Source organism: Chaetodon trifascialis, chromosome 8 (assembly GCF_039877785.1).
Source record: "Chaetodon trifascialis isolate fChaTrf1 chromosome 8, fChaTrf1.hap1, whole genome shotgun sequence".
Taxonomy (NCBI): Eukaryota; Metazoa; Chordata; class Actinopteri; order Chaetodontiformes; family Chaetodontidae; genus Chaetodon; species Chaetodon trifascialis.
In genome coordinates, this window is record NC_092063.1 from 22,046,616 (window position 1) to 22,062,992 (window position 16,377).

General features: G+C 41.3%; 1 protein-coding gene across 1 annotated transcript in view; it reads right to left on the reverse strand.

Moving 5' to 3' along the window:
- Positions 1 to 1,227: 1,227 nt before the first annotated feature.
- vstm2l (V-set and transmembrane domain containing 2 like) overlaps positions 1,228 to 16,377 on the reverse strand; it is a 49,962-nt gene continuing 34,812 nt past the window's right edge. Inside the window, exons 2-4 of the mRNA XM_070968730.1 lie at positions 7,710 to 7,879; positions 6,882 to 6,926; positions 1,228 to 3,909 (exon numbers count right to left, since the gene is read on the reverse strand). Coding sequence (XP_070824831.1) covers positions 3,442 to 3,909; positions 6,882 to 6,926; positions 7,710 to 7,879 — 683 coding nt within the window. The 3' untranslated portion in view covers positions 1,228 to 3,441. The remainder of the gene's footprint in view (positions 3,910 to 6,881; positions 6,927 to 7,709; positions 7,880 to 16,377) is intronic.

Here is a 16,377-nt window from a genome sequence, read left to right on the forward strand (position 1 = left end):
TGATATGACAAAATACGAAGTACAACTTGCCAGAGTTTCAGTGATGCTATGCTTAGACAATGTAGTTTGTCTGCTTGGTTTAGAGCTCACAGCAGCTGTTGAGCTCTCCTCACAGGAGTCTTGGCTCTCCTCAGACTCGAGCGGATGCTTCTGCTTGAGGTGGTGAAATAAGTTTGCTGTGCTGCCCCCTCTTGTTGTTGCACTCTTCTTGTACTTTCTACCTATAGTATTACCATGATTTGTGATCTTTGTGATCTCTGATCTTTTGTAATCGAACCACTTCCAAACTACTGAAGTCGCCTTTTTGGAACCGACAATTCAGCAAGTACGAATAGTGACATTATCATAATATATATCTTTTTTTCAAACAGTTTTAAAAGCCATACAGTACCAATACGATTTGGCACACAGCTATTTTGGTCTTTTAATGAAATTCTCTTTCAATTAGGAAAGCAGAATAAAACCATTTAAGAGTACTACTGCAGGTGTCGCTACATGAAGGGTGGAGGAGCTCTGTTACTGAAGGATATCCTCACTAACCTTTCAGCTACACTGCCTCCCACATCACGTGCTGTCAGCAGAAGATGTGTCAGCTTGAAAGGAACAGGGGGCACCAGGTCGTGTACGTATGGGGGAATTGTATGCCTCATGACAGGCATACTGGCCAATCTGTCATTGTACCTGATATCACTAAGAGGCCTGCAGAGTTGAAGGGATGTTTAAAGTGAAGGAAACAGGAAGCCTTCTCCATTATCACATCACCTCGCTGATGGGAGGACCTGGACCTCATCGCTCCATAATGAATGTATGAGCCTTTCAGAATGGGAAACAAGATCGCCACGTGTTTTGTATTTAGCTGGCCTGGCTTAGAGCTGGTGAGCGCAGCACAGCGCCTCTTTATCTCATCCTGTGCTGTTGCTATTTATCCTGCTGCCAGTGCTGACAATAGCACCATTAGTCATCAGCAGCAATGGAAGGGGGGCTTTGGCAGCACCTATTACACACAGGCAACTGCCTAATATCGTTTCTCCTTAATGCACATGGACAGACACACACACAGAGCAGGGGCCAAAAGCTAAACCACAGCTGATGTAGAACTGAACAAACACCCACAATAACCCTTTCGATATAAATGTCCAGTGACTGCTCACGAGGGTCGAAATGAAATTGAAGCCTGTTGCGGCTTTTATCTTTTCGTGCCTCTGAATAAAGAACATGACCATACAGTCACTGTTGTTTCATATACAATTTATTTCAGTTGATAAAGCCATACACTTAGTGTGAGACCAAACATTCTAGAAGAAATGTACATTTTCCCTCTTCTTTAACCGTGATCTCTTCTTTACAAAATGTCAAATCATACTTGTTGAAAAAAAGCAAAACAATCCTGCCGGTCACTCCTCCTTCCACTGTCGCACCCTATCAGTCTACAGGGACTAACGATCACAGCAGCGCTGTAGTTCTTCTGATGGATAATAGAGCCAGTAGTAAAGTAAAGCCCCTCGTGGCCTCGAGACACAGACTATATTTTGAGGCAGTACAAACAGCCAATTTCAGTGTTTCACTAACAACAGTTTCGTCTTCTCTTCCTCACCGCTCAAGGCTTTATCGTGTATGTTAGCCACATTCACTTTGTCCCATTTGATCCCTTCGGGGTGAAGTATTGCCCTGCGCTTCACACAAGCATCTAAGCAAAGAGATTATCATCGAGTTACAAAATTGGCAGAAACAAAATGGCCTCTCAAACCTTTTCAGACCAAGTCCCAAACTGCATGAAACGAATCCCATGTTCAAGCCCATTAAAACACGGCAACACTCATGTTAGCGGCCCTGCACATACGGTACAGTAGTTTAAGAAACACTGCTTAAGTACTAAGATACATTAGGGAAAACCCTTTCTGAGCAGCTATGGAGAGAATGTGTCATTCATCTGTCTGTACAGCACTTCTGGAGAGCAGTAAAGCAACAGAAAACTGCTTTGAAATAAAAAAAACATCTCTATTTGACATGACTCCTAAAGTAGAAAAAGGAGATTTAGAGCTGAATGGACTTTTTTTTTTTTTTTTTTTTTTTAAACCAAACTAATAAATGACAAACATATCCTTAACTAACACACTGTCTTTGTGTATGGTTGGTTTAAAAAGTGTTTAAGAAAATTACTGAACATGCACTCACTTTATTTCATATTATACAGTCATATATACAGAGTGGATTAGAGGCTTGTAGTGGAGAGGATTGAGGCTTTTTATATGATTAATGAGCACTGGGCCAGAGCATCGGAATAAGAGAGCTAAGATTGGATAGGTACAGCACTGCTCTTCCCAAAAAGTATCTTGAACCAAGATCACACTTCTTCCCACTGATTTATAGTCACTGAATGGATTTAGAGGCACGTGAAATAAGATTTTTAATTTAGTGGCACAGATTTTGATCTTTTCATAGCTTTCCAAACAGGTGGGGTCGACATGGAACAACTTGATTGATTTCTCTCAGCCTCAACAGTCATGAACGGATCGAATCTGCAGCACAAAGGGGAGCGAGGGGGAGGGAGAAAAATCATATTTTCTGTTGTGCTGCAAATTCATTAGCTGAGAAGCGCTGTGGGAAAAATACAGGCTGTGAGATGCTTTGTTTGAATTGTGCACAACCCCAGACTTTGCACACTGCCACTGCTTTTACTCCAACTCAAATGAAGTGAGGCCCTATCTGTCCTTGATGAGCACTGTTGCTCTGGGACCTTGATGAATTCCTGTTCAAGGAAGCATTTTTCTCTTCCCCTGCGACTCAAGACAGAATAGCTTGCAGAATTTCAGGTGTATACAGATTTTGCATCATGTCCATGTGCAATGTTTGAATGCACAAAAAGATTCAATGAAGCTAGTGCTCTAGGTAAAAAGCTAAGGAATCAGGCTGGACAAGATTTGCAGGAGAGAATTACTGATGGTTTTATTCAGTGCACTCTCAGAATAAAAGGAACATTTTCTTTTAAGGTATGACATTATCCCTTTTTCTGAGGGTGTATCAAATGAGAGAGTAAGGCAGTGCAAGAAGTATGAGCGTGAAAGCAGGGTTGTGTCACTTACACTATATAAAGTACAAGAGGAGCATGGGATATAGTAAGACAGGAGTCCTCTTTTGTCGGTGCTGAGAACAGAAACAGTGGAGCTGCTTAGATCTACACATTAGCCTCCCTTGCTGAATGATGTGAGGCCAGGCCTTACAGACAGTGGGCAGCCCAAACCAATGCACAGCCAGAAAAAGCTACATTCCCACCACAGTTTACAGCACTGTGCTCTGAATGAGCCATACTGTACATTTCTACAGATTCTGGATTTGTGCACAGGCTTGCACTGTGTGGAAAGAATAGCTTTTTATGCTGTGACACACATCATGTTATGCAATCCTTGTGTAATCTATCACTCGGGTGTAATAAGCCGGCATCTACAGTGTGCAGCTTGGCTCGTTGGTGCAGTCATTGTGGCTGTGGTTAGTGTCCACGTCCCTCTTCCTCAGCTCTCTGCCTGCCTTGTGCTGCTGACTGCTGCCGCTGTGACTGTGGCCATGGTGGGCTGGTGACAAAGGCGGCTTCCCATGCTCCTGGTGGTGCCCGTGATTCTGGTGATGGCCGTGAGCATGCTCTTTGGTGCCGTCATGAGGCTCCACGTCATCCCCATCTGCGAATGCCACTCCTCCCTTGGTATCATCAAGGGCCTCGAAGTTGCTGTTGTGGTTACTGTTGGCAGCGTCGCTGTCTGGCACCACCTGCAGGTAGGCTCTGACGCGGTGGTGGCGGGCGCCTGCGTCATCGCTGAAGTCGATGACACGGCATTCGTAGGTGCCCTCGTCAGATGGCTTGACCCGGGAGAGGCGGAGTTTATGGGAGATATTGCTCCCTACAACCTTCACGACCTGGCAAAGGTAGACAGAAAGATACGCACGAGAAATTATGGTGAAATGTGTTAATGTGTTAATTCTTCTTTCACTAGTTAATGCAGCAAAAGCCTTGGAAAATGAGAGTGGTATCCAAAAGAAAGTTTCCAATGGCCCCAGCTGAAGGATTTTCAATGCAGGTGCATAATGGCAGTGGAAGGAAATCATTCATTGCAATTAGATCATATTTTTCTCAAACATAGTTCAGTATTTGTCATCAGGTATGTTTTTTCATCAACACGCAATCTAATACCACTAATGCTGCACCTCACTAACAAACATGACTGAGTGTGCAATTACTGCAGGGACATCAGTCACACTCATGCTAACCATTGAATCATCAATTGAATTACTGTTAAGCCAGTGATTCCCAGAACTGTCACATCAACATTGGTTTAACATCTAAATGTTGTTGGGCTGCTGCTTGTCAAAGTATAATGAGCAAAACATCACTAATGGTATCCTCAGAAGGTCTGCTTTGTTTCAGCTGGCTTCGTCTTTTTGTCATTGTCCTTTGGCTTTCTTCTTTCTTTCTTCTTTCTGCCTTTTATTCACAATGTCCTTCAATGCCTTTTCTTGTGTTTCTCCCCATCTGCCTATCAGCTTATCTTTGCCAGCTTGCCCCTCATAGTCTTTGCCCCATATTGTAGCTGAAGATGAGCCTTCAAAATGAAATACCTGCAGCATCACAGCAGATGCACAAATCTAAAAAGAGAGCAGCCTTTTACCCCGTAACACACACAAACACTTCCTGGTACTACCTCACAGATGCTCAGCCAGTCGAGCTGTCTGGCAGTGAAACTGGGCGAGTGGTGGAGTGGGTGCACTTAATATCACATGCATCTACCAGCTGCCACAGGCTCACTTGCAGTGAATGTGGACATTTCTGAACGTATCATGGCTCCTTTTACTCTTTTTCTGGCTGTCTTCTTTGAAAAAAACAGTTTTAGATAGACATTAGCCATCACAGTGAACCAAGACAAGAGATGGAAGCATACAACATACATTGTTATATGTAACTGTGATGCAAACAGAAGTAAATGGTCTATAAACCCCTACAACATTTTTGGAAATATGCTTCCACAGCGTGAGTCCCCCCCCCATCTTCCTACGTATTAACCAAATGAGGTTTAAGATGTTAATTTTTGAGCTTTAGACGTGCTCAGTGGCTGATTTTTAAAACTTTGGACAGAGCCAAGCTTATTATTTGCCCCTCTCTTTACAGTACTTATGCTAAGCTAAGCTAAGCTAACTGAGTGGTACTGTATCTTCTCTAACTCTTGGCAAGAAAGCAAATAAGTAGCTATATTTCCGAAAATGTCTTTTCCTTTAATGGTATTAATATCCTGCTTGCATATAAATTCCGTGCAACACCCATGTGCCAGTTACCACCCACTGAACAATTTTACAGTGATTATCTGTTTAAACACATATAAAAGGTTTATGGGTGCCTATCATAAATGAGGCTTTGCTGTGTTTAATAAGGAAACAAGCTTATGAGCATGAACTCTATGTAGATAAACAGACATATGAACTGACAGAAAGAATATGAGAGCTTCAGCATAGATGTCTGAAATCACTTGTGTAATGTTGCCTGGATGCACTTCACACCTCCACCCAGCCAACTCCACCAGCCCACTCACACACACTCAGACAAAGGTGCTGCTTAAAAACTTCTGTTTGTGGCCTTGAAAGTCTGAAGAGACGTCTTCTTGGAGGTAAAAGCTTTGCAAGTTCACAGAGCAGCACCGCTGAGATGATGAGAGTCTGGGTACATTATGAGATGTGACGCATCAAGGTATAAATATGACTTTGTTTATAATCCACCTTCCTCCCTGTGACGCCAGCAGAGGTATGTCCGTCCCTGACTGCATGTAAAAAGTTAACACTTGCTCATCTAATTCATCAGTTTGTGCTTACATGTCTGCAACATCTAGCATGTTTTTCAACATCCATTATGAACAGAATCTCATAATGACTTTCCAGCTGCAGAGCCTGCAGTGTTCAGCTCCAACCACACGAACACACACACACACACACACACACACACACACACACACACACACACACACACACACACACACACACACACACACACACACGTGCACTCAGTCACCCGAACCACAGCTGGTGCTTTATTACAAGGAATCAGCAGCAGCTAGCCTCTTGGGAGGAAGGAGAGAGGCTTCAAACAACAATGTAAATATATCTTTATGCATTTGTATCTTTGCACATTTGATATTTTTAACTTTACCTGCCATTCTGTTTACTTCTATCACTGCTTTTACATGCAATGCAGTGTCAGCAAGTCGGCAGAGAGCTCTCACCAGGGGAATAGGCTGGTGCTGAGGTCATGTGCAGTAGTTCCTACATTCTGCTCACTTGTGCAGTTAATTAGAGTGGATTGAGTCCAAATTTTGAGCCACTATATGATGGTGCTATCTTCCTAAGTGCAAGGTCCTCCCTGCTTGTTGTGGGAAACTGTTAGCCTGAGCGAGTAGCTCGCTATGGATGCCAGAGGAGATATAAAATGTTCTGCTGACTTCCCAGCCTGTCCCCTTCACTGTTTATTATTTGGATTTGGTGTTGGAGCCATAAAGATGCAGGGGCGTTTATGAGAATCTGAAGATGATGTAGTGCGGGCCGTGCACCCTTGAGGAGAACACTTAACCACCCACCAGCATCAGTGCTGCCGGCTCTTTGGCTGACACTGTGATTCTACAAACCTATCAAGAATGAAGTGAACGTGTTCATGTGTCGTCTGGAGCCGCGCCGAGCGAAACAAAGTCACATCCTTGTGTGTCATGTAGCATAAGTACAACATCTGCAAATCACCCAGAACAAGGAATTGAAATGTAATCGTGGGGGCTTTGTGCCTCATTTCATCAAATAACACCGAGGCAAACATAAGGCTTTTCTCAGAGAATGACAGCAGATAGTGGTGAACTCACACTTATCTTTGTAGCATCCTTTGGCATCTCCTCCTCAGGAGCCACCTGGAAAACAAGCAAACATGAGTGACAAGGTTTCATCTTCATACTTTTACTAATTCATTATTAAGGTTAGATCACAGTCAATTGGGGTTATCAACATAAAATGGGAATGTAGGCACTTGGACACGCTGGCGGACATATGTTCACTCTAAGCAGCTTTTTTTGCTTCATTTAGTTTAGTTTCACATACATTTACTGTATATGGTTACAGCAGATCTTTCTCTTATTCATATTCTTAATATTGACAAGAGTTTATATTCAAGTTATATTCCTCTGATGACAAGAAACCTGACCAAAAATGAACACTAATGTTGCTCTTTGGTGGCTACATATGACAGCAATAGTTTGCAAACATGTTAGCAATAAACACTTAATCAGAGAATGGTGTTTGTTATTTGCCTTACAGATAACGAAGTGGCCAAAAAATCATTAATGTAGCTTTAAAGATATAGTTACAAGTGTAAGGATGAAATTACAGGAGATATGCAGGGGTTGTTTACCAAATAGACACCATCGAATGGTTTATTCTGGTCTATTAGAACTTTTTTTGAACCAGGAAGTCGCTCTGTAACCTGTGATGGTGTTGACAGTTTGGGTAATAATGTTGCCATGTTCCCAGATTTTAGAAGTTACATTTTGAGTGCAGTCATATTATTGCAGAGAGTTGTAATGAATGCAAAAACTATAAAGAAAAAGTTAATTTTGTAATCATCCTTTAGGATAAAGCCAAAGAGTTAATTTACAGATGTTGCACTATTCAAAAGGCAGCTCCTGTGAGGAACCTACTTCATTGGTGGTCCAGGGCTGCCTGTCCGTCCAGTCCAGATGGTTTCTGATGTACCACCACTGAATCTCCAGTGAATACGAGGGTGTCCCCGCGCCTCTGAAGGAGCAGGCCATCTCCACATCCTGACCTCTCTGAGCGGTCATATCATGAGGCACCTCTGTGAACATGGCTGGACAGACACAGAATGACACACGCTTAACAAATGTTGGCCAGTCATTATTGTTCAGTGCATGTAAGAGAGAGTCTTAACATGATGTGCTCTCACCAGAACATTTTTGAAAGCTGATATAAATGTTTTTAGGTTCAGCCTAGTAAAAATAGATCTCCAAAACCTTTAATTTCAGCAAATGTTGTGAGAAAAAATGGTGTTTGCTAAGGTGGGAAATCCTCTAAAGCAACATTATAGATCAGACTGTTGGTTTGGCTTCTGTGTGTTTTGCACTTGAACCTGTGAAAATTGTTTTCGCAGCTCTTACTCAAAATAAGGGAGGATTCACAGCATAAATGTGTATCATCTGGTGATGAATACCAGAAATGTATCATATAACACTTCAATCATTTTTGGGCGAAAGCCTTAATTAGCTTTGGTATTGTTGATTAATCAGAGTGTGACTGTGTGTAATCACTGAGTATTCAAGATATTCCAGCAGCCTAACACCTGAGTTCTTCCCTGCTGCATCTTCAAGACACTCAGCCACATTATACAGTAGGAGTGTGTGATGGTGCGACTGATGAAAAGGGGATAGGGGAGTTATGTGTGTTAGAGAGAGTGAGTCAGAGGAGAAGATAAAGTGTGATGAATTAAAGTAAAGTAAAAATGTCAAATTAAAATGTTAGAAGTCAAGGAGTGTTTTTTAACAACTGTAATTTTGCCTGAAGCCCAGCCAGGATAAAAACAATTGTGGTTGATATGTAAGCTGTAATGTTTATGAAGCATTCCCAAAGCATTCCCCTTTCCATTCCAGTGGAATTCACACACACACACACACACACACACACACACACACACACACACACACACACACACACACACACACACACACACACACACACACACACACACACACACACACACACACACACTCTGTGCCTCTATTGTTTTTATCCTATTTCTAGTGTTTTTATTCTATTTTTTTCTATTCTATTCTATTTTTATAAAGCTGTTACCTCTATTTTGTTCATATTTATTTTTATATCTATATATTTTATTCTTGAATATTTTTCACCGTGAAGTTGAGTTGGCACCAAGCACAAAAAAATTCATTGCTGGTGATGATGTTACATTGTGACAAGCATATGACAATAAAAGAATCTTGAATCTTGAATCTTGATGCCACTCTCACGTCTGTATTCTGAATATGATGCTACATTCAGGAGAAGTTTAGCTTAGCTCAGCCTAAAGTCTGGAATAAGGGCATAACAGCTAACCTTGCTCGGAAAAAAGAAACCTATGTATGAGGCTCTTAAACTACAGGAAAATAAAATGATATATATGACAACCGGTGAGGAGGGCTTTCATCCTCTATGTTAACGCCTTGGTGCAGCATTCAGAGAACAGTGAAGCTGTTCTGTGTGTTTTTAGTCAAGTCACTAAATAGTGTTTCTCAGTCTGTATATAAAGAGGCAGTATAGTATCAAATACTGCACCGAGGTTAGGAGCACTAACAGTGCATCAGCATTCATAAAGAGCCCTAATCAGTGCTGAGTTAATATATGAAGGCTAACTTAGTATAGAGCAAAAGGACTGGTCCATGTTTCCAAGGCTGGGACTGTAAAGTTGTGGAGCTTGACTTGAATGACAGGAACAGTCTGCACTGTTGCATATCATCGTATCATATTAGTGATGGTTTGAAAGAGTTATTGATCAATGCAAGACACTGCTGCTCAAGTGTGGTGAGATCCACAGGGTACAGGGACCTTAAAGGGACGTGGCTTCAGTGGCAACTTGTCACTTTCATTTCACACTGGGTCTGGGTAAACAAAATAAACAAAAAGTTCCCACTGATTCTGCTTTGGCTAGAAAAGTGTCCCTCACTGACAAGCAATGATCCAGCAGCAGGGAAACTGTTTATTTTTAATATTATTGTATATTTTTTATCGGATGCAAGGTTTGGCACACACCTTAATTTGGTGGCCACAAAAGGCCAATAACAAAGCCTACAAAAGCAGAGGTAATAAAGAGGCAGCAAAAAAGGATCCCTGGACTCATATCCTCAGTAGAGCCTTGAACAGGAAATCATGAAACTGATAATGAAGTCATTTTAGCCAGCAAGCTGGATAACACTAGTGACCCCACACAGCAAATATTAGGGCTTCATATTCACTGACCCCTTAAGAAATACTTTAACCGTGTCGGACTGCATGCTGTTACTCTGACTGTATGCTCACAAGCAACTTCTGGACTGTAGTGTTGGGGCTGTCAAAATCCACTTTGCGTCTTTGCACTCTATAATTTGATGCAGATACAAAACCTGAACAGTGTATCCAGATGCAGCAGGAGCTAAATTTAAACCCACATTTTCAACACTTTGGTCTCCACCAAGCTGCAGAATACCATTAAAACAAGACCCAACAGACCAACTGTCATCCCCACAATGCACCAGGGAAGCAGGGATATTAGTTTAAAGAGAGCCATAAATTTCCTTTACTCATGAATATTCAGTTGCATTTGTAACGAGGGAGAGTTAAATCTATTCATATTACGCAATACAGGTAAAAAGAGACACCAGCACTTTGTACTGTGTCTATCTGCAGTACTGTTTGGTTTGTATGCTGTTTTTCTTCGCCTTTTAGTGGTTTATTGTCTCAATTGAACTGATTATAGAATTATCTGCAAGATTTAGAAAGACAAGGGAGACAAGAGAGTACTGTAAGAGAATTTTTCAAAATGAAAAAGGAAAAAAATCAAACTGAAGAACAAAGTTGTGAATTCCTGGCATTGAACTCGCATTTTTGTCAAGTTTCTGCGAGCACTGGTAAATCCATCTGAATTCAACCACTGAAAAACCACAGCAGGTACAAATAGTGGAAGCCAGGCAGAAATACAGTATGTTCATCACAGGCCTTTACTATCAAAGGGTAATGGCACTGAATGTGCTCATGTTTTTAGTGAACTGGATGCATATGCTTGCAACTAATGAACGTGAATGTCCTTAACTACTGCGAGAGAGATAATGATGCTCGTGCACTGTGTTTTATGTCTTTTATGGTATGCCAAATGGTGAGAGCACGACCCGCCCTACTCTGCAACTGATTGGCTTACCCTGATATTCTTACCCTAACGCGAAGCAATCTCACTCCTCATGCCTAAACACAACCAACAAAGACAATGAGTGCTAGCCAATCAGAGACAGAGCATGACTTTGCTTTGAACTAGCTCTTGTGAAGTGTGAACTTGCGCAACACTCACTGTTACCACAGCACAATTTGTTGGTCGTCTATCAGTTGTTGAAGTGAATCGCTTGCAACTTTGCTAGAAACTAATATATACTCATAAACCATCAAAATGGACAAAAACAAGAGAAAATGGAGATAATGTTCTGACATCAGCTGCTATGTTTAAGTCATCTGTAGCCATCCTCTCCTGCCTTTCATTGTGAGCTCTCCACTGATACACTCAGACTAAAGTTCTTTTAAGGCTGGTGGCTCGTGATCCACCGCACAAGTAGAGGCAGCTCTGGGATAAAATACAGTGGATGTAACACATGAAGGATTGATTTCCGAAGAACACTACTGAATTTTAATGAATTATTAAAATCCATCCATCCATCATCTATACCGGTTGCGGGGGGCTGGAGCCTATCCCAGCTACAATGGGCGAGAGGCGGGGTACACCCTGAACTGGTCGCCAGCCGATTGCAGGGCCACATACAAGGACAAACAAACATTCACACTCACTCACACCTACGGACAATTTAGAGTCATCAATTAACCTAATGAGCATGTTTTTGGTCTGTGGGAGGAAGCCGGAGTACCCGGAGAGAACCCACGCATGCACGGGAAGAACATGCAAACTTCACACAGAAAGGCCCCGCCTGACCCGGGGATCGAACCGGCAACCTTCTTGCTGTGAGGCACGCGCACTACCTGCTGCGCCACCGTGCAGCCCAATTATTAAAATGTGGAATGAAAATCAAATGCAGCGCTGGACCTTTCTCATATAAGGTGGATGACATTGACCAATATTTGTTTTATAATGAAAGGCAAACTCCATAAATCACCTCATGAAAATAATAGGAACTGCACTTCCAATGCTGTGACTATCACAATATTTCCACTCATGGGACTTCCACCTGAAACAAGCAGATCAGATGTGTTTTCTCCCCAGGGAAATCCTGTGTCACAGATAAAGAGGTTTATTTCAAACTGAACTCAGGACCTCATGATTTCCTGGTTCCTTTAAGTAAAATCTACTGTTTAATGTCGCTGAAGTCGATCTGCTTTCCCACACAGAAGATTGACACTTCTGAGGATTGTGTGTGTTTTTAATTACTGAGCTACTCAAAAGCAAGTCCTTCGACAAACTTTAAAATTCCTCAACTTTTGCCAAAGGCCCCCTGCTCATAGATTTGTCTGGCTTATTCAGTCAATAAGAGTGAGTCAAACTTGCGCCAGTTAAGTGCCGATTTTCATCTGGGTTCATAGATTAACCTCGACTGAGGCTGCGCTATGGATCTGTCTTGTATTACGAGAGCGGTACAAGCCCGGAGTCATACATCCCTCTTGTACATTGATCACATCTGCTTGTATTTTTCATTTGTGAAACCTGAAACGCACCAGGTATTGATTTGACATTATGCAGCCAGAGCCAGCAACAATGCCCGAAGTCCCCTGCTTGTTGATAATATTCAAAGATGGGACATAAAGAATCTGCTGTTTAAGACATAGAGCCTCTGAAGTTGCTCTCAGCAATGATAATCTATCTTTTCCCACTTAGCTGTGAAGCCCACAATACAAAATCCATGCACATTTCTAACCTAATAGCTATGCAATGCCTCATACATTTGGAGACCACAGGAAAATGTGATAGTCATCAGCAGTCCATTAAAATGTAAAGGAGATAATTATCACTGCGCAATTTACAAAATCCACACAGCAGATGCTAATCTGATCATATAACATGCTGTTTCTCAGTCTGTCTCTTTCAAGAAAACTTCCTCTCCTTCATTTTAATAACTTCAGCAAACGTTTGATACTTATAAAAGTGCTGTTACTGTAAAAAAGTGCTACAAATTGAAAGAAAATCTCACAGATTACCACATTAAAAGTAATTATTATCTTCTGCTGCTCTGCAAATCTATATTCCATTGGTTCTGGTGTGACAGTGATTCAAAAACGTGGCTATCTACCGCTGTATCTCTTTGTAATAGTCATCTCTAATCTCTACGCTGTCATTGTTGAGGCCGTAAAAGGCTGCGATGAGTTGGGTCTGCTCACCCTGAAGCATTATCATTATCGCCAAGATAAACAGTGGAAGGCTCTCCGCCGATTGCTACAAAGCAGTGCTCGAAAGCTACAGCGCGGCGGCCAAGTCAGACTCCACGTCAACCCATTTAGCACGGGGGGAGGGGGAGATGGACGGAGGAAGGAATATGAGAGACACTGAGGAAAAGAGGCTCTATGTGTGTTTGTGAGATGAACGAGAAATAAATCATCACCGGAGATTGAATTAATGAGCAGGTCGGTGTTTATGAGGGCGAGGCTCTGTGTGCTTGTGAGAGACTAATATATCGCAAGAATAAAGGGAGGAATTAATATGAGAGTGTGTGTGTGACAGAGAGAGGGGGACACAATGTGTGAGGTAGCAGATAGCTGTGGGCAGGTGCTGCAGGGACGCCCGTTATCATTTATTTCTTTGAGAAATGGAATGTGGTAATTACAGCTGTGATGAAAGGAGCAGGAGATGTTTCTTTGTGGCGTCGTCTTATTCCAGCCTAAAGTCCCACCTTACGCCTTTAATACCTTGTTTATACACAGAAAGAGCTCTACTTATGGATGACGCTGTCTCCAAAATGACAGTATTTCAGAATGATCATTTCAAATAAAAATCACAGGATCCAAGTTCAGTTTAATGAGTGGATGTGAACTATTTGTGGCAGCAGACGTACAAATCGATGCACTATAGACTGATCATTTTGTCTCATTAAACAACAGTGTAACTCATAACTTTAAGGCTCCACTAATCACTATTTTCATTGCAACACTCACATTATTCTGTGTAATAAGAAAGGGAGCAATCGTAGAGATGAACCCACAAATAATAATTACCCGTCCTCACAGCCCTGCTCACCTTTTTAGCCTCTTTTAGCTCACAGTTTTGATTTAATGGAAGCTAATTTTCTGCATGAATCAGTGTCATTAACCTCGTTTCCAACAAGGGAGGGAGCTGTATTCAGCCAAATGACTGATTAATCCACTGTGTGCTACCTGCGCAGCACCAAACACCAGACAGTGTTAGCAGCGAGCTGGTGGAGGAACAGGAACATCTATCAGATAAAGAGCAAGATGCTTTTCTCTGGACTTGTTAGAAACCAAAGCAGAACTAAAATGAGAGTTAATATTGGACTTACTTTCACCGGTTGGACATAAACACGACTCCAAATGAAAGATAATGTTTCTCTGTGTTAAATCTGCATGTCTGCCAGATTGTTTTGGAGTCTCTGGTTCAAATTAATTCAGCTTTATCATTGGTTGAATTCCATGTAGATGTCCCAGTGTTTTGCATTGTTGTTTTACTGGCATGCCTAAATGGAACGGAGACATGATTAATGTTATGTTGTTATTAGTAATGTTAGCAGATTGTATTCATAAAGAACAGCCCAAAATTGGTTTTCTGTAATCTCATACATATCCAAAAAAATAGCATTTATACAACTGCTGGATACAAAAGCTATCCAAAAAAAAAAAAAAAACCAACAACAACAAAAAAAAAACACTGAAGACATGCATACAGGAAGAACTGATTTACAAAACGACATGACTGAAAGAAAATAAACATGTTCAGGTGTCACAGTTTCTGTGGTCGGCAGCGACACTTCCATTATTGCGAGGGGATGTCCTGTATTATGATGCTGATAAATAAACAACCTGTAAAAGCTTTTTTTAAGGCATGCCGCAAAACTACCTCTGCACAGCTTCTTTCTTGCAATGGCAGTTGGAGAATTGTTTGTTGATGGAAAAGATCAAACCTATTCGACACTGACACAAATTAAATCTTTCTGACACAAATCCAGAGTAAGAAATATCAAACTGATATAATCCATACAAAGATAGCACCATAGGCACATCTTCCTCACATGTTGTTTATTGGCCAAATCATAGTCACTGATTTGAGGCCAGGACATAATTCACCCTTCTTACTCCATCTGACACAGCGCTGGCACCCAGATCATGGGAATGAGACAAGTTAGGGAAAATTATGCTTACTTCGACTTTCTGCATTTGTTGCAAAATAGATGCCACCAGCTGCATGATCGGGCAGCCGGCGGCATCAGCCTCTGAATGTCAATGCTGCTCAGTGTGTATATGTGTGTGTGTGTGAGATGGCTGGTGGTGCATCGGGCTGCATACAGTACTCTCAAGAGCTTTTCAGCTCCTTGAAATGGCTTCATAACAGCCGAGGAAGTGGCTACAGTGTAGTGTGACTCACAGGCTATTATAATGGTAATTAGGCTGATGTGTGTGCCTCCTTGCACAGTGAGAAAGAGGATATATATATATATATATATATATATATATATATATATATATATATATATATATATATATATATATATATATATATATATATATTGTTGTGTTGTTCAATTACACTTGTGCTAAATAGAACTGTATTTTCATCACAATGTGAATTTAGCTCATATTCCCTAGTAGATAGCTTATATATAGATATAGATATCAATCTATTGGTATAAATCTATATATGTCTATTTATCTATATATCTATATATATGTACTGTATATATGTACTAACTGCTTGACTCAAACAGTCGATGGTAAAAATCTATTTGTTTTTTTGCAGCTATCAGTCTGCTGAATGGCTATAAGGAAACTAAACAGTGGCATCAGCCTCTGAATCGCAATGGTGCTCATTATGTGGTGCACAGTAGTTATATCATGTGTATACATTAGAAGAAGACTGGATAACAATGGAGCCAGATGATTGATTTTTAGAACAGCTTGATTACACTGGGAGCCCATTTAAAACCTCAAGTGGCTTCAGAAAACCGAGGGCATGAAAATCCCCCAGGTAGGATCAATGGTGCATGATAAAAAAACAAACACGTGTTATACTGGGCCTTTCACTTTCCCCTTGCTCTTCTCCACTGTGAGGTCAGAGGTCAGGCCCAGGAAGAGCAGGTGGGAGGTTAATCCTTTTCAAGGACTCTTCAGACAGAGGGTATAATCAAATCTGCAGCCACGCGCTTACAAGATTGTTTCCCTAATCACTCCTGTTACTTAATGCCATGTCATTTATTCTTTTAGCTTTAAAATAAAGTTTCGGAAATCCTTCTTGGAAGTAAATAAGAAGGTACACAGCTTGTATCCTATGTGTATGGGCTTATCTGAGATAAGCAGATGGGAACTGTGTGTGCTCTGGAGTTTTCAGCAATATGGGCTTTGATTTGGCATATGTTGTCATTTTGAGACTCATCCCTTTGATACAAA